Below are 19,789 nucleotides of genomic sequence, written 5' to 3' on the forward strand. Positions count from 1 at the left end.
ACGCTTGTTGCTTACCCATTTTTCATTTTTACATTTTTCTTTTCATTTTTTTCTTTTTTTGGGGCTGTTTTTCCCCTGCTAGCCACTGCTTTTTCTTCCCCCTGTTCTCTTTTTCCTGAGGTGACCAGCTACAGGTGTGACACCTTAGCCTTTCATTTGAAGTGAGCCAGACAGAGAGGAGGAGGAGAACACGAGGAGAAAGACATCTTCAGCTCAAAACTTTCCTCCAAAATTGTCCCAAATTCAGGTATTAAGTCTTTATTATCTTTTCCGTGTGAGTCTGTACAACATTTATTTCTTCTTGTCATTATTCTACTCATTACTGAGCCCTGTGCCATTTTTCTTACCGTCCACTTTCACGCCTTTGATTGATTTGCTCCTGCTTCTTTGCTGAGACACAAACATTTCATCACATTTCTTTTATGGTATGGGTTTTCGCTGTGGGCTTATTTATTTATTCATTAAATCTCTGTTGGTGTTTCATTTATCATTTAGTAGCGTGCAACTCTTGCACCACAATCTCTCCAGCTAATATTGCCGTTTTGCACTTTTTCCAGCGCATCTCATTCCCTATAGACATGTACATATTATTCTGGTCCAAACTTTTCTTCAGAAATGGGACTAATTGCTAAAAAAGGCAGGCAGGAAGATGAGGAGAAACCAGACTCTAATATTGGAGCAGCTGGTGGGGGTGTTGTTGACATGGCAACAGAAGTACAGTTGACATAACGACCAGGGGGTAGGAAGGGAAGGGGGGTAGTCATAGCTGCGAGGGACATGGATATGCATGGGTAGCATGGGCAGGCAGTATGTGGGACGCAGCGAGTTGCACTAATCGTTTAGCGTCTCTTAAGAGACTCCTGTCTCAGCATGTGAATTAACCTCCCTGTCTCCTTCATTATATCTCTTCTTTCTCTTTCAATCTCTACCTGCCACTTTCCCTGTGCTCCCTCTTTCGCGCTGCACTTCCGGCCCATTCATCCCTTCTCGATCTTTCTCCTCATCGCGTCACTCTTTCACCGCTCCCTACCCTACATCCCATGTGCCATTAATACAACTTCTGACCCATTACACTTTTCATCCATCGTCCTCCTCCCGCTCCTCCTCCTTGTCCTTGCTTCCTCCTCTCCGCCCTCTCCTCTGTTCTATTCAAGGTCTTCTGCTCAAAGCAAAGCCTTCGTTACTAACACTCATCATCCAATCCCCCTTACCTTTTCATCTTTTTACCGCATCCTCCAGGCATCATGTCTACCCCAGTCTCCCCGTCCCCCTCGCTCTCCCCACTGACACTGGCCTCCCCTACATCTGCAACCTCCCCCAGTGCCTCCCCTCTGCCCTCGCCTCTCTCCCCTCCACCCAGGGTGCCCGTGTTTCAGAGGAAGGGAGCGCTCAAACACAAAAGGATTGTCGAAGTGAAAGACCACCAGTTTACAGCACGCTTCTTCAAACAGCCCACCTTCTGCAGTCATTGCACCGACTTCATATGGTAACACACGTACACACAGACTCACACACAGCTACACAGAAACCACCCCAACTGTTCAAACACCACCTCCTCAGGCATCCCACCACTCCACGTAGTGCTGACTTTCACTGCTTTTTTTTCTTTTCTCTTTCTTTCACCCTTTCCAGCTGCCTGCTGGAGAGACTGCCCACACTGACCTGCTCTGATCACATAACCTCACCTCCACACTGCCGCCCACATAATCCAGGCGTTACTTTAGGAACTCACACACGCCGATGCATTGATTTATATACTGAAAAAACACACACAAACAAGAACTTAATTAGAATATGAACTTTAGCCTGACTGCATTAAAACAGACAGGCACCAACCCTGAAGTAATTTAATTTTTTAGTAATAATTAACTTTCTTTTTTTAAAGGGGTACTCTTTAGTTTCATAAATCTGAAGGACTCATAAGGGATGGACTGAAGAATCTGAGATATCCACAATAATAATGCAGGAGTAGAAAACATTCAGTCTGAAATTCAGACTGAGACTTCAAAAGGGTTAATGTTTCAGACTTCTGCAGTCTCCTCCTGAGAGGCAAAACACATCATAGGATTGTTTTCACAGAGTTAGTAGTATGCTTTTTAATGAGTAAACTAAACCAAGCAGTAAAATACAGTAAAAAGCAGTAAAATACAGTAAAAAGCAGTAAAAATTCTAAAATGCAGTCGGTTTGGCACTGATAGAGTTTTACCATGTTTACTATCTGCTGTAATTGCTCCAGATGGTGCTGGACTGCATTTGGAGATTTGAGATTAATGTTACAGAAACTCTGACATTAATCTCAGAAACACCTAAATCCCAAACTGGGATTTGGTGTAAGTATTTAAGGTTTTAAGTATCTAGAAGTACATATAAGTATTTACAGGTGACTTTAATAACTTAAAATATTAGATTACCTTTAAAAAAAAAACCTGAGAGTAAAATAACATACCAGTGCTTATCATCATTTATAACATTTATGCGCGTATACATGAATTTAGAATCAGATTTGACTTCTTTATGATCAGACGACACCCTGTGAGCGCGACCACTGAAGGCGCAGTAGTCTGTGTTTATCGTTGTGAGTGTAAGGGGCTGTGTGTTTGAACATATGGTGGGAGTGTATGTTGGATGCAGGGCGCTGTACGTGCCAGCAGCCTCTGGGTATCTTTCAGGACATTTCTCCAACTGGCTGCTGTCTTGGCAGTGGTAGCAGCTCTTAGATGAGGTTGAAAACTCTCTTATTTTGCACAAGATGTCAGAGCAGACGCTTTCAATCACGGTGTTAGAGGCCCCGGGGAGATTGTTAGATTAATTAAAGACTAAGGCAAGATTGTTCTAATTTGTAAATGTAAATATCTTGTTTATTAAGTCAAGGTCTTAAAGAGGAGTGGGTTGTACCTGTTTTGGCTCCTTTGGGTAATAACTAAGCTAAACTGTCTGAAAACATTAAAAAAGTGAAATTGCTTCGTGTCACAGTCCAGTCTTAGCATACTAACAAGGATCATAGTTTTTAAAATATTTGTTATGATACTTAAACCTTTTAACATCTACCAAGCTGCTGGTCACCTGCTTACTGTTAGGGTCAGATGGTATTATCCATATACTAAACAAGTGGATTATTTAAGGAAACATTGCATATATAGTGTCATTTTGGTCCTGTGTTTATTTTTTGTTTTGTTTTTTATTCTTTTACAAGCTTTTCCACTTGTGTGTGCCAAGTGGGACAAAAAAACCCTATCTATAAATAGACTGGATCCTAACCTAATCCTTATCCTAACCAGAGCACCTGGTGGATGTTAGGAGGCTGAAGAAGGCTGAATTGTGATTTGGCATAGATGGAGATCAGATTTGCTGGTCATAACATCACCATCAAGTGTCTCAATAAGCCATAATAGTGAGCCACATCAGAATGGTCTGAAATTAAAGCATCCGTATTGTCAAGGTAGAGACAAGTCTCCAGTGTGTCACAGAGCTAACAACAGGACACACAATTTCATGCTCACATTAGCATCTGGAGCCAAATTAGAATCACCGGTTAACCTAACATGCATGTCTTTGGGCTGTGGGAGGAAGCCAGCAAACTTGGAAAGAATCCACACAGGCACATGCATCCTCACAGAAAGGCCCCAGCCAGTCATCGGGTTCAATCTCGGGCACTTCTTGCTGTGAGATAACAGTGCTAACCACTGCACCGCTGTGCCACCAACTGCAGCATCCATCCATCTAGTTATCCAATAAGGGATTGCAGTTGGGCTGGAGCCTATCCAAGCTGTCATAGGGCGGGAGTTGGGGGGGGGTACACCCTGGACAGCTCGCCAATCTATTGCCAGGCTCACACAGAGAGGCAGACAACCATTCACGCTCACAGTCACACCTATGGCCAATTTAGAATTACCAGTTAACACCTAACAAGCATGTCTTTGGACTGTGCCAGAGTACCCGAAGGGAACCCATGCAAACTCCACCCATAAAGGCCCCAGCCGGCTGATGGATTCGAATCCAGGACCTGCTCGCTGTGAGGGGACGGTGCTAATTACCATCAGAGAGAGTGTCATAGATTCTCTATCTGCAGCAGCAAAATTCATTTGTTTATTATGTGTTTGTTCTATTGTCACATGTCAAAGTGTGTTTTTTGATAAAGAGCTTTCTCAAAAAAAAGCTCCAAGAGGGGTTAGTCTGATTTTTTTATAGAAGCATTTTATTCAATTGCATGTGTTTGGTAGATTTTTTTCACATCATTAATTCAAAATGCAGGTATCCCCCTACATTAAATTCTCTGTGATATCTGGCCAGAAAGCAGCTCTGTGAATCCTCACCATATCTGGTTCTCTAATGCTCTCTGCTGGTCAAAAAGCAGAACTGGTCGGATGCATTTGGTGCTGCAGACACGGACTTCTGTTGAGTGCCTATCAAGGATCAGATTACCCTCAGCAACCCTTTCTTTAATTATTACTCAGCCAGATGGTGAACTGATTGTAGATCAGTGATTATGGTCAGTTTCCTATGAACCCCTGAGCCTCTCCGGTATGACTGTAGAGGAGCTGTCGAGGTCTCTCGTTTGCCTGCCTTTCTAAGTCTTCTAATCAAAACTTGATCCACAACAGGCAAGCTGCTGAGTGGACTGTTTAGTCAATCAATGACTTAATTATTCAATTAAAGCTTTAAGGAGACCATGGAAGCTAGCCAACATTGCAGAAGCATTGTATTGGTGTGTGTGCGTGTAAGTGTTTGACCTGGTCAGCGGTGAGGCTTTGAAAGGAAAAGCACTCAAACTTCACACATAATGACTTAGTATATCAAGTTGTTGGTGTTTTTTTGTCTTTTTATGAGACAATTTGTTCTCCACTAGAGTCTGCATTCCTGTCTTTATACAGTGCAGAGTAACGCAACAGCAATATCTCATTCTCCAAAGCTAAATATTTCACCTTAAGGAGGACTGCAGAAAATTGTTTTTGTATCTTAATCCATGTGTCTTTTTCACACAGGGGCATTGGGAAACAGGGATTCCAATGTCAAGGTAGAGATAAACCTAGCATTATTGCCTTTCCTTGCAGCGTTAATCTTCTCTGATGTATTTTTTGTCCTGCAAAGCAGATTCATTCTGAGATGTTTGCTTTCTCTAGTTTGCAGTTTTGTGGTCCACAAAAGATGTCACGAGTTTGTGACCTTCACGTGCCCCGGCTCTGTGACCGCCCCCAGACCAGATGTGAGCTGACATATCTTTTCCCTTCTTATTTTCGGTTTTTGTGAAGATTTGCATCGTCATCATCATTTTTCAACATCCTTTGATGACAGTAGCATGTGTGCGTGAGTCAGCCATCAGTCCATGCATCTTTCTCATCATGCAGCCTGTTTCCATCCATGACGTCTGCACTCATGTCGTGCAGTCCTAGAAGGCATCTGAAATGCTGGGAGTGGGAGATAGGGTGTGGGGGAGACACAGGTGGAGGGCAGGATGGACTGATAAGAGTGAGAATTAGAGGGGGGAGAAAGAGAGCGAGAGCCACAGACTGCTCAGTCTTCTTCTGTGTGGCATTTTGAGGATTTCAGGGAGATTTGTCTTTCACTCACATTTTTTTTCTACCAGCTAAATAAACTGCCTGAGAATTGAGGTCAATGAGAAAATGTGTGTGTGTGTGTGTGTGTGTGTGTGCATGTGTGAGAGATCGAAAATGGATGAGACAGTGAAAGAACACACAGAGGGAAAGAGAAGAAACAGGGTGACAGTTTTTAAATAGCGACTCAGTGCGACAAGGGAGGGAAAACAGTTTGGGAGAAGGTGGTGTATGAAGCGTGGCGGTGGGGTGGTCTGATGAGCTGAAGAGAGATAAAAATGATTCATCCCTCTGTGCACAGTATATACACGCTCACACACACGCAGACACTGTGTGTCCTCTCCGAGTGGAGAGATCTAATTGGCTTGTCCACGAATGCCCCACTCATCTTCTCTCCGCTAATCACGCTCTGCACGTGTGTGTGTGTGTGTGTGTGTCTGTGTGTGTGTTCCACAATCATCGTATGTATGTGTGTGTGAGAGAGAACGAGTTCTCAGCGCAGATTGTTTTTCTGTTTTATTTCAGGACCTGAAGAGTCGACACACATTTAAGATCCACACGTACTCCAGCCCTACATTTTGTGACCACTGTGGCTCGTTGCTGTATGGCCTCATACACCAGGGCATGAAATGTACCAGTGAGTTTCACTCCACTCTATGAGATACATAAATCTACGTGCTTCGAGCCTTTATTAGCTATTATGCTCAGATGAATATCACTCCACATATGCACATTGCTGAAACTCACATCTGGAGAAGACTTCCAGCTATTATTATCATTAATCCTTTTTTCTTTTCTTTTTTTTTTTGGCTAAGATAAAGGAATAGTTAGTCACTAAAAAAAGAAAAGAAAAAGCGCTTGTTCACTTTCTTGCTGAGAATTAGATGAAGAGTTTGGAAACTAGTGGAGAGTCCAGGAGGCTTCTATACCCCGTGAAGAATGTCTGGCACATACCAACCAATAATTTCAGAACTTGCTCACATAAATGTTCTTGTTTTTTGAAAGCTAGTGAAGCCCACAACCACTATTCCTCATCTCATCTTTTTAATTATTATGCTTAATAAAGCTAGTGGATTTAGACTGATTACAACTAATTACTCCACATGTATCCAGCGCATGTCTGTGTTCACACTTTGTCTTTTGTGCGTCTTTGTGTGGTGAGGCTGTGACATGAACGTCCATCGGCGATGCGAGACCAGCGTCCCCAGTCTGTGTGGCCAGGATCACACAGAGAAGAGAGGGAGAATCCATCTGACCATCAGAGGAGAAAAGGAGGACGTCTTTGTCACAGGTGGGAGGACCCGCTGGATTCAACCAATTTAAACAAAAAGCAGGCTTCTGCAGGAAATGTAAGGTTTCTCTTCTTTCCTTTTATTGTTTCACTGCTGTTTCAGTGCGGGAGGCTCGTAACTTGATGCCCATGGACCCAAATGGCTTGTCAGACCCGTATGTTAAACTGAAATTGATTCCAGACCCAAAGAGCCACAGCAAACAGAAGACTAAGACCATCCGCTCAACACTCAATCCCGTCTGGAATGAGAGCTTCACCTTGTGAGTCCTTGCAAACTTTAGGGTGGAAAATTTACAGGGTTCTGCCACAAACGTTGCTATATGTAAAATCGGATTACTCAGCGGCGTTAACCTTTACTTTCTTATAGGTGCATCTTTGATATCCAGGGGAAATAAGACATTTCAGCAAAGGTCACACTGAAAAGGGATGATTTCGTTCTATGCTTTGTGTTTCATCATGTATCAAATTGTCACAAGTGTGTGTTTGACTCCTCAGCTCCGTGCGTGGTCACCAGTGGGACAGGCGTCTGTCTGTGGAGATATGGGACTGGGACCGGACGTCTAGGAACGATTTCATGGGAGCGCTGTCGTTTGGCGTGAGTGAGATCTTCAGGCGTCCAATCAGTGGTTGGTTCAAACTGCTGGCCCAAGATGAGGGAGAGTACTACAACATTCCTGTGCCAGACCCGGACCTGCAGGTAGGCAGCAGGCTGCTTTATATGGACATAAAGCCATCAGATGGGCTCAAGGTGAACAAAAAGCAAGTGACGGGATATTTATACCTGTATTCACCAGGAAGTGGAGCAACCCTTTATTTTGTGCCATGCCTTTGACCATTCATCCTTAGACCTTGGCATAGCTTTTATCAGCTTATAATTACCTACATCTAACAAACAGCAGCTGCCACAGCTCATACTGGGTCAGCGTCTGTCCTGCTGAACTATCCCGTTTCCTACAGTTCTATCTAAGGAAGAAAAAAAAAACTTGGAAGATTAATGCCGGTGTTATTGCTAAATAATTAGATAATAAATTATACTGAGTGCCCTTTCTTCTCTGTTGCACTCTGCATCCACCAGGGTGCAGAATTGTGCTGCCTGACTGCAGTCCAAAACTGGGGGGTAGGAGGGAGTTTGAGGTTTGTCTTGGGTTCCTGTTTTATGGATCTGTGTGGGTGTGTGTCGTTTATCTCTCAAACATCCCATTTTATTTCTCCAGGAGCCTCAGCCAGATGCTACTACACCTTCTTTGCCTCAAGCGATGCCTTCCCCGCTGTCTGAACCATTTCCCGTGGCCCTGTCCCCGACCCTCATTCCCTCCTGTCCCCCTGTCCACACTCCGGGCCCTGGCAAAGTTAAAATGGGCATCCACGATTTCAACTTCCTCATGGTTCTTGGAAAAGGCAGCTTTGGCAAGGTAAACGAAATGCCATCTTTTCTTTTGTACACACAATCATCACCTCTTATCCAGCAACTGTGAATGATATCAAAGAGACCATTCATGCTGGAAACAACAAAGATTATTCCTGGATTTAAATCCTTTCTTCTATCGATGGACTTGACCTTCAAGTGGCATTTCATGCAGCAGCTCCCAGGCACAGGAAACCAGAATTTCTTTGAAAAAAATAATAAATTACCCTTTCTTACGAACATACTCACTGTCTTTACTTCTGCTGCCAAATGATTCATTTAACCCTTTGCTGCTTTTGTGTTGTCAGCAGTCGTGAGCTTCCCACATGCTACACAGGCAGTCATCCTGGAGGTGTTCATTTCAAGGGAGCCTTTGCTCTCCATTTTCTCTTTAATTCCCCAGTAGATGAGACATAATGAAGAGAGAGGAGTTTTGAGTCCTTCTTCCTCTTCTGAAATCCCCCTGTGCTGTTTCATAACTGTCAGAGGAGAGTCTACAGAGGACAGGAGAAATAGACTCGACTTACGTAAGATGTGAGGAGAGAGGAAAAAAAAAAAAAAAGGACCCAAGAAAGTTGTCACGGCTGCACAGCAGTCGTGTGGTGAATTGAGAAAAGGATCCAAGATGCAGGCACTGACTGGGGTGCGAGTGAAAATTTATTTGCAGAGGTGATAAAGTGACAAAACAGGAAGAGCAGAGCGGGGAGTAAACAAACCTAAACTGGGAAAACTAAAGAACAAAACTTAAACCAGACACTCACGGGAGGAGGAGCGAAATGCACAAAGAGAGATGGCAGAGAGACGCAGAATGAATACCAGGTAACAGAATAATGCAGACTGACATGGAGTTAAACAGACGACACGACAGAGAGCACAGGAAAACACAGGGCTTAAATACACGGGGAGTAATCAGGGAATGGGCCACAGGAGGGAGACACAGCTGGGAGCAATAAGGCTAACGAGACAGGGGAGAGGTAAAACTGAACACACTGACATGAGACATGAACTTTCAGAATAAAACAGGAAACTAACAGACACAGAGAACCAGACCGGACACTGAACTTGACAGGCAGACTCATGAGCAGACACAATAACACCATGAACAGACAGAGGGAACACAGAGAAGTGGAAGCAGGCAGGCAAAGAACAGAAACCTAACAAATGGCAAAATCACAACAGAATACACACTCTGAATGAACAAAAGCATAAGGAACACAAAACACTGAGTCCTCAGACTCAGGACCATGACAAAAGTATTTTTATTTAGTATTTATTTATTTATTGTCATTGTCAAGAACAATGAAATTGCGTTTGGGGCTTCCATACAACCCAAAAAAAAAAAGAAGAAAATAATAAATACCCCTTAAAACCCAAGTGTACATATTTAACCCAGTGTGACTCCAATGCAATAAGACAATCCTTAGCAATAATGTTCGTAGAAATTCAGACAAAGACCTGAGAAACATGACAAAATACAACAATGCAACCCATTCAATATTATTGTACTGTGAGATATGATATCAGATATGATAGTTATCTATTTAAGAAAGAGGGGGGGGGCAGGAGGGGGAAGAGAATAAAGATATGATGCACCAATGCAGACCAGTTCATTGCTATTAAGAAGTTGGATATGGTTATTGTCCGTGAGAGGGGGGCAGAGAGTTCAGGAGCCTCACAGCCTGTGGATACAGGCTGTTGGCCAGTCTGGATGTTCTGGCCTGTATAGACCTGTACCTTCTCCCTGAGGGCAGCAGATGGAAAAGGTGGCGCGCAGGGTGATGTTGGTCCCGCAGGATACTGTGCACCCTCCTCAGACAGCGAGTGGGGAAGATATTACTGATCTCTGGCAGACTTGTTCCAATAATTCTGCCAGCTTCTTTCACCACCCGCTGGAGTGCTTGCTGATCGGCCTTGGTGCAGCTGGGGAACCACACTAGAAATCCATACGTCAGAACGCTGCTGATGGCACAGTTGTAGAAGTTCAACATCAGAGATCTGGGAATGTGTGCGCTCCGCAGTCTCCTCAGGTAGTAGAGGCGCTGTTGGGCCTTCCGTACAACTGAGGTGATATGGTTGCCCCAGGACAGGTCCTCGGTCACAGTTACCCCCAAGAATTTAAAACTGCTCACCCTCTCCACCGCCTCACTGCCAATGAAGAGAGGCAGATGGTTGTTATGACCCCTCTTCCGGAAATCTACAATGATCTCCTTGGTCTTTTTGGTGTTTAAGACCAAGTTATTGTCGTGGCACCATGACTCTAGTTGTTGCACCTCTGTCCTATAGTTTGTCTCATCATTGTTGGATATAAGTCCGAGCACTGTAGTGTCATCTGCAAACTTAACAATGAGATTGGACGCGCAGGAGGAAATACAGTCATGGGTAAAGAGAGTGTATAGCAGAGGGCTCAGAACACACCCCTGAGGGGCACCGGTGTTGACCACAAGGGTGGAAGAGGTGTTCTTACCCACTCTGACACTCTGTCTACGGTTAGTGAGGAAGTCCACAATCCAGTTGCACAGAGAGGAGTTAAGTCCCAGTTGGTGGAGTTTGGGACGGAGTTTGTATGGCCGGATGGTATTAAAAGCCGAGCTGTAGTCTACAAAGAGGAGCCGTGCATAGGTGTTCCTGTGTTCCAAGTGCTTCAGTAATGTGTGCAGCACTGTGGCGATCGCATCCTCGGTTGACCGGTTCTCCCTGTATGCAAACTGGTGCGAGTCCAGGGATGGTGGAAAAGCAGCTCTGATGTGTTTAATGACCAGTCTCTCCAGGCATTTGGCGGGAATGGGGGTGAGTGCCACAGGTCTGAAATCGTTCAGACATGTGACATTTGACTGTTTTGGGATGGGAACGATGGTTGCTGCTTTGAAACAGGATGGTACCAGTGAACAGGACAACGAGGTGTTATATATAGAGGTGAAGACGTCCGCCAGGTCCGCAGCACAGTCTTTTAGCACCCGGCCCAGCACTCCATCCGGCCCGGCCGCCTTCCTGGTGTTAATGCTCCGGAACACACGCCTCAGCTCATGAGTGCTCAGGACCGGAGCAGGGTCGGTTGAGGGGAGAGGGGACAGGACAGGGTCGGTGTTCTCCCTGTCAAAACGGGCATAAAAGAGATTTAGATCCTCAGCCAGAGTAGAACTGTCGGCTGAGGGTGATGGTGTTCTTCTTTTGTAGTCCGTGATAGCCCTGATGCCCTCCCAGACCTGCCTTGGGTTTGTGTTGTTCTCAAACCTGGCCTCGATACGCCTCCTGTGCTGCTGCTTGGCAGTCTTGATGCCTCTTCTCAGGTTGGCCCTGGCAGCACTGTATGCCTCCTGGTCCCCGGATTTGAAAGCGTTAAGGAGAGACAGACCCCGGGGCTGCTGAGTGAGGGAAAGTGAGAAGGAGACAGACAGAGATAGAGGGAAGAGAGAAGGATTACTGTGCTGCAGAAAGTGACAAAATGACCAAAAAGGAAATGGGATAACAAGAGAATAGAAAAAGTACATGCTACTAAGATTTGTAATATTCTGCAGGGTGATGAGTCCTATTTTTATGTGAGTTGGTTTAAAACCACGACACAGAGCAGGAGACACGATCACAGATGGTAGGATTTCTCCTGCTGACTGGCAGTTCATCAATAGCCCTGCACACACACACACAGAGGGAGTGATCTTAGCGTAGTCGCACTGTTTTATATATATATTTTTAAAAACGGTGTAATTTTCAGTGCTATTCACCTCCACTTGAAAGTAAAATGAGATCCTTAATTTCCACTCACCTCTATTACAGCTCAGCACTGAGGGTTGATCATTTCTAACAGTGTTGTTGTCAGCATTTTCCATATTTATTGACCATATTTATCTCAGTGAAACCTGGATCACGTGGCACTCATTGTGGAAAATTATAGCATCATTAGCACTCAGAGCTACCCACGAGCAGCCAGTTTAATAGGAGTGAGAAAATGTGTTTTTAATGTCTGATTAAAACACGAGAGCAAGCTTTTAGGGCTTTCCCTGTCCACTCGAGACATTAATGTCTCGAAACCCTCAGGCCTGTTTCAACTTTAATTAAACTTTACATTGAGTTATTTCATCATACATGTACATTACCAAACTTGCTGTTATCCATTCTGAAGTTATAACTTTTTCTTTTCCTCTTGCACTATATATGCCTTTTATTCATTTTACACGGGCGCTGGTTTATTTAAACAGTGGAACTAGTTTTCTCCTGCGACCAGTGCACCTCATCACTGCTAACACAATAACCTAAAAAACACTCAGACCTGACTGCAGTACAGCACGTCACATGCATGGCTGTCTTTGGAGCGAGAAGAGTTGCATTGGGGATTTTTTTTTAAGTCTGAGAGGACTTTATGCCAAAGTTATAGTCATTTTTTTAAAGCTGCTCCTGGTTTGCTGCTGTTGTGTTATCCGTTCAGAAATGTTCAAAGGTGACTTTGGAATTTTGGGGAAATTGTGTTTTCTCGATTCTCTAACATTTCAACCCGAAAGCCAGTCCTGTGTTTTCTGTAAACATTTTGTTTATTTATGGGTTTTGAAGACATACGGTAGCTGCTTTGCAGACTTTTGGGATTCACGCTTGTCTCCTTGTTTCTTCAGAAACTTTCTCTTCTCTTCCCGCTCCTGCACAGGTGCTGCTGGCAGAGGAGCGAGGCAGCGAGCGTCTGTTTGCCATAAAAGTGCTGAAGAAAGACGTTCTCTTCCAGGACGAGGACACGGAGAGCGCTCTAGTAGAGAGGAGGGTTCTGGCGCTCCTTTCTCGTCCTCACTTCCTCACGTCCCTCTACTGCGCCTTCCAGACTGAGGTGTGTGGGTATCTGGGTTCCCAAATGATCTATCTAAATTTCATTAAATTGGCCATAAAGCTGCCTGACACTTTGGCTGCATCGTCCTCCCAGGAGTTGTTTCGGTCCAGGTTGGGCGAATTCCGATTAATAAATGAAATAATTAGCTTGCTTTCTTTAACAAGGTCCTCGGTCCTGAAGGAGGTATTTTAACAGATTGCTTTTTAATTTGGACAAGAGGTGCTTATGCATGAGGAGCCTGCGCATGTGTGTGTGTGTGTTTTTGCTTCTGCAGGACCGACTGTATTACGTGATGGAATATGTCAACGGAGGAGACCTGATGTTTCACATTCAGATAGTTGGGAAGTTCAAAGAGCCTCACGCAGCGTATGTAGTCAAAAAGCTCCTTTAATCACCGTCCTTATCTACACAAAGTCTCATTTCCTGCTTTTTTGTTCTGTGCTCTCTTACATACACACTCGTCCCTTAGCTTTGTTCATTATACCTGGTGACTCATAAAAAGTCATCAACTCAAGTGCCAGCCCTTTTCTCTTCCCCGACTTTCTCCTCCCACTAATCTTATCGTATCATCTACATTCTCCCTCCCCCTGGCTGTTCTTCTAATCAATAATCTTTGATCAATCATCTAAAACAAATTTTTGCCCTGTTGCTCATTTCCATCTCTCTTTCTTCATTTTCCTGCCTTTCATCTCTTTGGTTGCTTCTCCCTTTCATCACCCTCTCCAGCGCCATTCCCTCTCTCCTAACCTCTTGTCATCATCCTCTTTTGAATTAGCTGATTCTCTGTCCCTCCTTCTCCTCCTCCTCTCTCCCTCCAGGTTTTATGCGGCAGAGATAGCGGTCGGCCTCTTCTTCCTCCACAGCAAAGGCATCATCTACAGGTAAAGAAGTGGGCTGCTTCATAACGTGGCCTGGTTTGCCCGTGTTCACTTCAGTCTGCGTTCGGCACAGACACGACACAGATTTATCATGTCTCTTGTAGCTAATGACTGTTATAAAGATGGTATCTATCAAAGTGATTCATACCTGTGTGGCGTTTCTCCCCTCTCAGGGATCTAAAGCTGGATAATGTGCTGCTCGACAGCGAGGGCCACATAAAGATAGCAGACTTTGGGATGTGCAGGGAGGGCATGTTCGAGGGCGACACCACACGTACCTTCTGCGGCACTCCTGACTACATCGCCCCTGAGGTACCGTGACCACTGCCCTCACGCTATTGTCCACAGTCACTCCTGATATTTCCCTCATTTGTTCCTTATTTTCCCTCATTTTCCCTCATTTCACCCCTCTTAGTTTGCTTGACCTGTTCTGCATTGCCGCGAGACGCCGAGTTGCTTCGCTGCAGCTCCCCCTCGTCTCTTCTGTCCTCTCTGACCTTGTCAGCAGTTTGTGAATAATTAACTTCACATGATTCAGTAAGCAGTGGTGTGTGATTGTACTATGAGAGTGTTGCATAGAAGTCACTACTGTCCTTCAGAGACATTGTTTTACGAGCATAGCGCCGCTTTCTCACAGCCGCTGACAGGTTTAACTTGCATGTAAAGTCTTTATTTAAAAATAGTTAAACAAACCACTACAATGGGTAGCTTGCCCTTGCTCATACCCGGCAGTTATAAATTTTGCCAACTTTACTTTTTAGTACATTTCCAGAAAATGTAGTGAGGTTTATTTCATGTTATTATGGGATTTCAGCAGTCTGTAAAATTACGTAGGTTTTTATTTAAAGTTATGGTTAATGAGTTGAAGGAAGCAAACAAAGAAGTGTTTGTGTTGAGCTGCGGTGGAGCACTTAAAAAATGATTCTTTGCCCTCATAAACATGAAAGATGAAAGGTTGTTAAGTAATGAATAATTAAGGAAAATATCCTTGGTATAAAATGAGTGTATACCAATAAAATACATTTCTTTTGACCAGATTCCATTGAAGTTAATGTTCCACATTGTACCTATGCAATAGTATTACATTGAGAATTTACATGTAATCACATTACTTCAAGTCAGCAGTTTATTTTTCTGAATGATAGGAAAAGGGTGGCAAAAAGCTCGGCTATTATCTGTATTTTTTTTTAAAGTAGAGAAATCCATTTCATCGGTCAGTATAAATTTGTAACAAAGAAATCCTGTTTCAGTTTTCACGTGCGCCACTGTCTGTGGTTGAAGACGGAGCTGAAATTGTGTGAACATAATGAGATGAAGCACCAAAAGACTAAAAGGGATGTCACTAATGTCAGTGCAAATATCAGCCGCAGTGAAATAATGAAAAAGCAAAGGTGGTTTTGCTTGACGTTCTTTTGATATGTAAACCATAACTGTCTGCCTGTATAATGTTTACCTTACAAATTGTTGGAAATGCGTATGTGCCCCTTACCGTGTGAAGTGATCTTAAACAATTTACTTCAGAGAAGGCGTGAAGGCGCATCTCGGTCGGTGGACTCGTAGCTGAGTGATACGGGGGGGGGGAGAGAGAAAGTGGGGAAGCGACTGTTGTGTGCGTCTTTGATATTGTAAACCTTGCTGTGGAACCCCTGGGTATTGACTCTGTTATGTAAACACCCATTGATTCTCCTGTGTCTGCCATTTTGGAAGAGTTGCAATATATTTCCCCAGAGGCTGGGGATTGTTCCCTCGTGCCCCTCTGCACAGCACACCACCACCTCCCCCTCCTGGCATCCACACACACGCGCGCACGTATCGGGGAAACAAACAAACAAACAAACACACAAGCTTGTGAACACAAGTGCAAATCCAAATCCGTGTGTTGATTATTTCTGAGCTCATTCACACATGAACCCTCCCTTACGCCGCACTTTATCCTTTCGCTTCTCTCTGTTTTTCACCCCTGCTGTTTCTTGTAGCTGCATATCATCCAAGCAGCCAGCTGCCTCTCTCTTCCTATCGCTGCACTGCCATTCTTCCCCATTTATATCTTCTCATACATTCTCCATCCTTTTTCCCTCCCCCAGATTGTGGCCTATCAGCCCTATAATAAAGCAGTGGACTGGTGGTCTTATGGAGTGCTGCTGTATGAAATGCTGGCAGGACAGGTAACACTCAGCTTAATCCTAACAATAGCGTGCACAGACACTTTAAGCCCCCAGTACTCGTCCTTTGTAATCACTTCAAAAGACTTTCAAAGAACTTTAATTTCATTATATTCGTTATCAATTTGCCCACAGGTCTGTGCTTAAACTCTTCCGCTCTCTCCCTCACTCTCTTTTCCTTTAAGCCGCCATTTGATGGCATTGACGAGGAGGAGCTGTTTCAGTCCATCATGGAGCAGAGTGTCTCATACCCAAAAAGTCTCTCTCGGGAGGCTGTAGCTATCTGCAAGGGAGTGAGTTCAATCCTCGTTTCTCATATTAACTTTTAACACACGGGCAATTAAGATAAAAGTTCATGTACTGTAAATCAGGAAATGAAATAACTCTTTGCTCGTGCAAGATTGTATTCGGTCGCCTAAAGGAATAGTTTTTGGAACTATGTTAATTTGCTTCTTTACAAAGAGCTGGACCGACACCACTTTTACAACTGCCTGTTAGATATCAGGCTGGAGGCAACCAACTTTACTCTTCAGCGCAAAACTTTTTATTTTTACACTACAGTGTTTTTATCCATGTTTTGGACAGTTGAGTTTTATTACTCACAAATAGTGAGTAAGAACTGTTTTGTTTTTTTCCGGTTGTTTATGCATAGCTAAGTGGCTGCTGGCTGTAGCTTCATAATTGGTGTACAGATAGCAGAATCTTAATGATCTTCATCTCTCTGCAAGAAGCAAACAAGCATAATTCCCAAAAAATGTCAAGGTTTTTCAAAGTGATAGTGCAATAAAAATCCATTCGTTGGCAAGACAACAAAGGAATTGGATTACAGTACATGATTCCAAAATAAAGCAAAGCTTATCATGCACACCGACTGCTCTAACCGAGGCAGATCATAAACAGAAGTCATTTATTGTATCACATTATTATCCCAGCCTAGTCGCGTTTTCTCACATTTCTCCCCTCATTTCCTCCTCTCTTGACTCAGCTCCTGACAAAGCACCCGGCCAAGCGCCTGGGTGAAGGAGAAGATGCAGAGAGGGAGATCAGAGAGCATCCGTTCTTCCGCTGGATTGACTGGGACCGTCTGGAGAGACTGGAAATCCCGCCACCTTTCAAACCCAGAACTGTCAGTTCAGTTAAACAGATGAACCACATGTTCCTTCTTTCTTCCTCCTCCTCCTCTCTTTCTTCTCTTCTCTGCCTCTCTGAGGACACTTATAGGGAATTGGAGCTGTCACTTTCTTCCATCTGTCTCCTTTTTCTCTGACTCCCACATTGTCCCTCGTTTCCCTGCGTGTTTCCTCCACATTTGCCTTGGCCTTTTCATTCCCTCTTCCTCTCTCTGTCTCTTCCTCTCTCCCCTTCACATCCCCTCTATTTCCTCATTTATCACCTCTTTGGGTTCTTAGATAGGCTTTAAGAGCTCAGGAACAGACAGTTCAGTCATAACAGACAAGACCTTCTGACCTTGGGGTCTTGCCTACTCCTCCCATATGCAAATGTATGTCATCATTAGCCTGCCACTTGCCAAAGTGCCGGCGCACTGGCCGTTTGTGAGGTGTGCCTTGAGTGAGCCGAGTATGCTCAGGGGTTAGAGGCCAGGCCCATTAGCCAAATGAGATTCATATCATTCGGCAGAACGGCTGTCATATGCTGTTAGGCATCTGGGAGGATATGTGATCAGCTTTCTTCCTGTGTGCTTCTGTAGTGAGATAAAAGGAGGTCTCAGTGAGGAAAAAACGTGGGGGTGGATTCTTTTTATAGTTTAACATTTTTAATAAACTATTTTTGTTCCAGGGGGAGGGATTTTGTAAAGTTTATTGTGGATGCAATATCATGCATGCATGAAGATGTGCCCCAATCTCAGTCTTGTGTGTACATACCTTCTCTTCTTCTTCATCGCCAGGGTGGGAAAAAAGGTGAGAACTTTGACAAGTTCTTCACAGCTGCTCAAACGGCGCTCACCCCCTCGGACCCGGATATACTCGCAGCCATGAACCAGGAAGACTTCGAAGGCTTCTCCTTCATCAACCCAGACTTTGCTCCGTCACCGCTCACCGCTGTTTGAAAACGGCTCCCAAATCTGCTCCAGCCGCCGTTCCAAGTCTAGCCAGATGATCCTGTTATCCTTCCGATTGTAGTTTTATAGCAGAGAATTTGAACGTGAGAGCTAGCAGCGAGTATTACACCTCTCATAACCAAATTCAGACGTTTACATGAAAATGCCAAGACACCTCGATTTTCGGGCACTCTCTTTGATGCATGTCTATTAACTCACTCATCACACAATGTGTATCAACACTGCAAACATGGTCAGTACTATGGACTGCCATCTTAGACTTTTTTTATAAGACTTAACTTGATCTAAAGGTACTGTAGTATGAACGTGAGAAAAATAATCTCTATGCATGCAGATAGTTTTTATAGCACTAGACTATCCAAGGCAGATACTTTACTTTCCTTTCCTTTAAGTAAAGTAGTCATATGTTGTGCACACGTGTAATTTACCAGTTATATTTCACCAGTCAGGGTTTCATTCATGCAGCTACAATGACCACACAGTATGTAAAAGCAGGACATCTCACCATTTTGATGCCAATTCCACCTTAGCACTTTGTATTGTCCATTGCAAGTACTCAGCATCAACAGCACTTAAATGTTTCTTTCTGACTACCTACAGTATCTCACTCTGGGGTTTTTTGTGCTCTCTATTTTGGATAAATGACATGTTGACTATGAAGCAAATTGAGCGGGGAGCCATTTTTAGATATTTGTGTATTTTATAAGAGAGGCGTCCTGTGGAAGCGCTTAGTCAGACTCCTCTGACCTGGCTCGACCTCAAGGTTTAACGACTTCAGATGACCCACTGAGATGTTTAAACAATGCAGTTATCACAATGTGACAGTTAGGGTGGACCACAGCTCTGCTCCACCCACCCAGGCTCACACTGTGTGGTGTGTAATGTCACTGGAAGGGAGTCCTCATTTGACATTCACAGTTTATCTGCATTATTATTATTTTTTTATTCTTGAGCACGCTATGGAATATGGCCTATCTGCATTGCAACTACAAATATCCTATTACTCCAAGTAAACATTACAGTTTTATCAATAAAAGCCTCTTTTTAATGTCTTTCCCAGACGAGAGGCTTGTTAGCTTGCACAGGTACATATACTTATGATTTTAATGGTGTATGCCGTAAAGCTTTTTGCTGTGTAATGATGTGCTCACAGTATTGATTAGGAGTAATTAAAAGTGAGGCTCACTGGGACTGTTCAATACGTGGAAAAATAACAGCAGTGCTGTCATTAAGCCCTATCTGAGCAGAGCAGGTGGCTGCAAACTTGCTGTGCAAAAATCTCATCCCCGTGCTCTTATCTAATGAACCAGCTGGTCATTTTACACATAAATATGCTTTATTTCTTTGATTCTTTTTTTCATGTACAGTTTTGCTTTACATCTGTTTGCCTGTTATTTTAGATCCGATTGAGCCGAAGTCAGATGTCAGTGCACACAATCCCTCAGTACGATAATTACAATAGATGATGATCAATAGTGCAATAGATCATTGATAGATCATGTATCTGATAGGTTTTGTTTTTATGTGCTGGAAAAAGAAAATAAAGTTGATGGGAAAAAATGATGAAACAGCACCAGTGAAGTGTCTCTTTCTGTGATGGCGTGCGAAGCTGCT

The 19,789-nt window shown here is 43.8% G+C and overlaps 1 protein-coding gene across 1 annotated transcript; it reads left to right on the forward strand.

The window, feature by feature from the left end:
* The first annotated feature begins 94 nt into the window (after window positions 1-94).
* prkcg (protein kinase C, gamma) lies at window positions 95-19,789 on the forward strand. The gene is made up of 17 exons (XM_082552414.1): window positions 95-247; window positions 1,240-1,486; window positions 4,983-5,014; window positions 5,121-5,203; window positions 6,078-6,189; window positions 6,715-6,843; window positions 6,947-7,103; window positions 7,339-7,540; window positions 8,058-8,255; window positions 12,882-13,055; window positions 13,330-13,421; window positions 13,874-13,936; window positions 14,107-14,245; window positions 16,018-16,098; window positions 16,281-16,388; window positions 17,081-17,221; window positions 18,002-19,789. The coding sequence occupies exons 2-17, from the start codon at window positions 1,245-1,247 to the stop codon at window positions 18,161-18,163; spliced, it is 2,115 nt and encodes a 704-aa protein (XP_082408540.1). The 5' UTR covers window positions 95-247; window positions 1,240-1,244; the 3' UTR covers window positions 18,164-19,789.

The sequence above is a fragment of the Aulonocara stuartgranti genome (assembly GCF_965226115.1).
Source record: "Aulonocara stuartgranti genome assembly, chromosome: 11".
Taxonomy (NCBI): Eukaryota; Metazoa; Chordata; class Actinopteri; order Cichliformes; family Cichlidae; genus Aulonocara; species Aulonocara stuartgranti.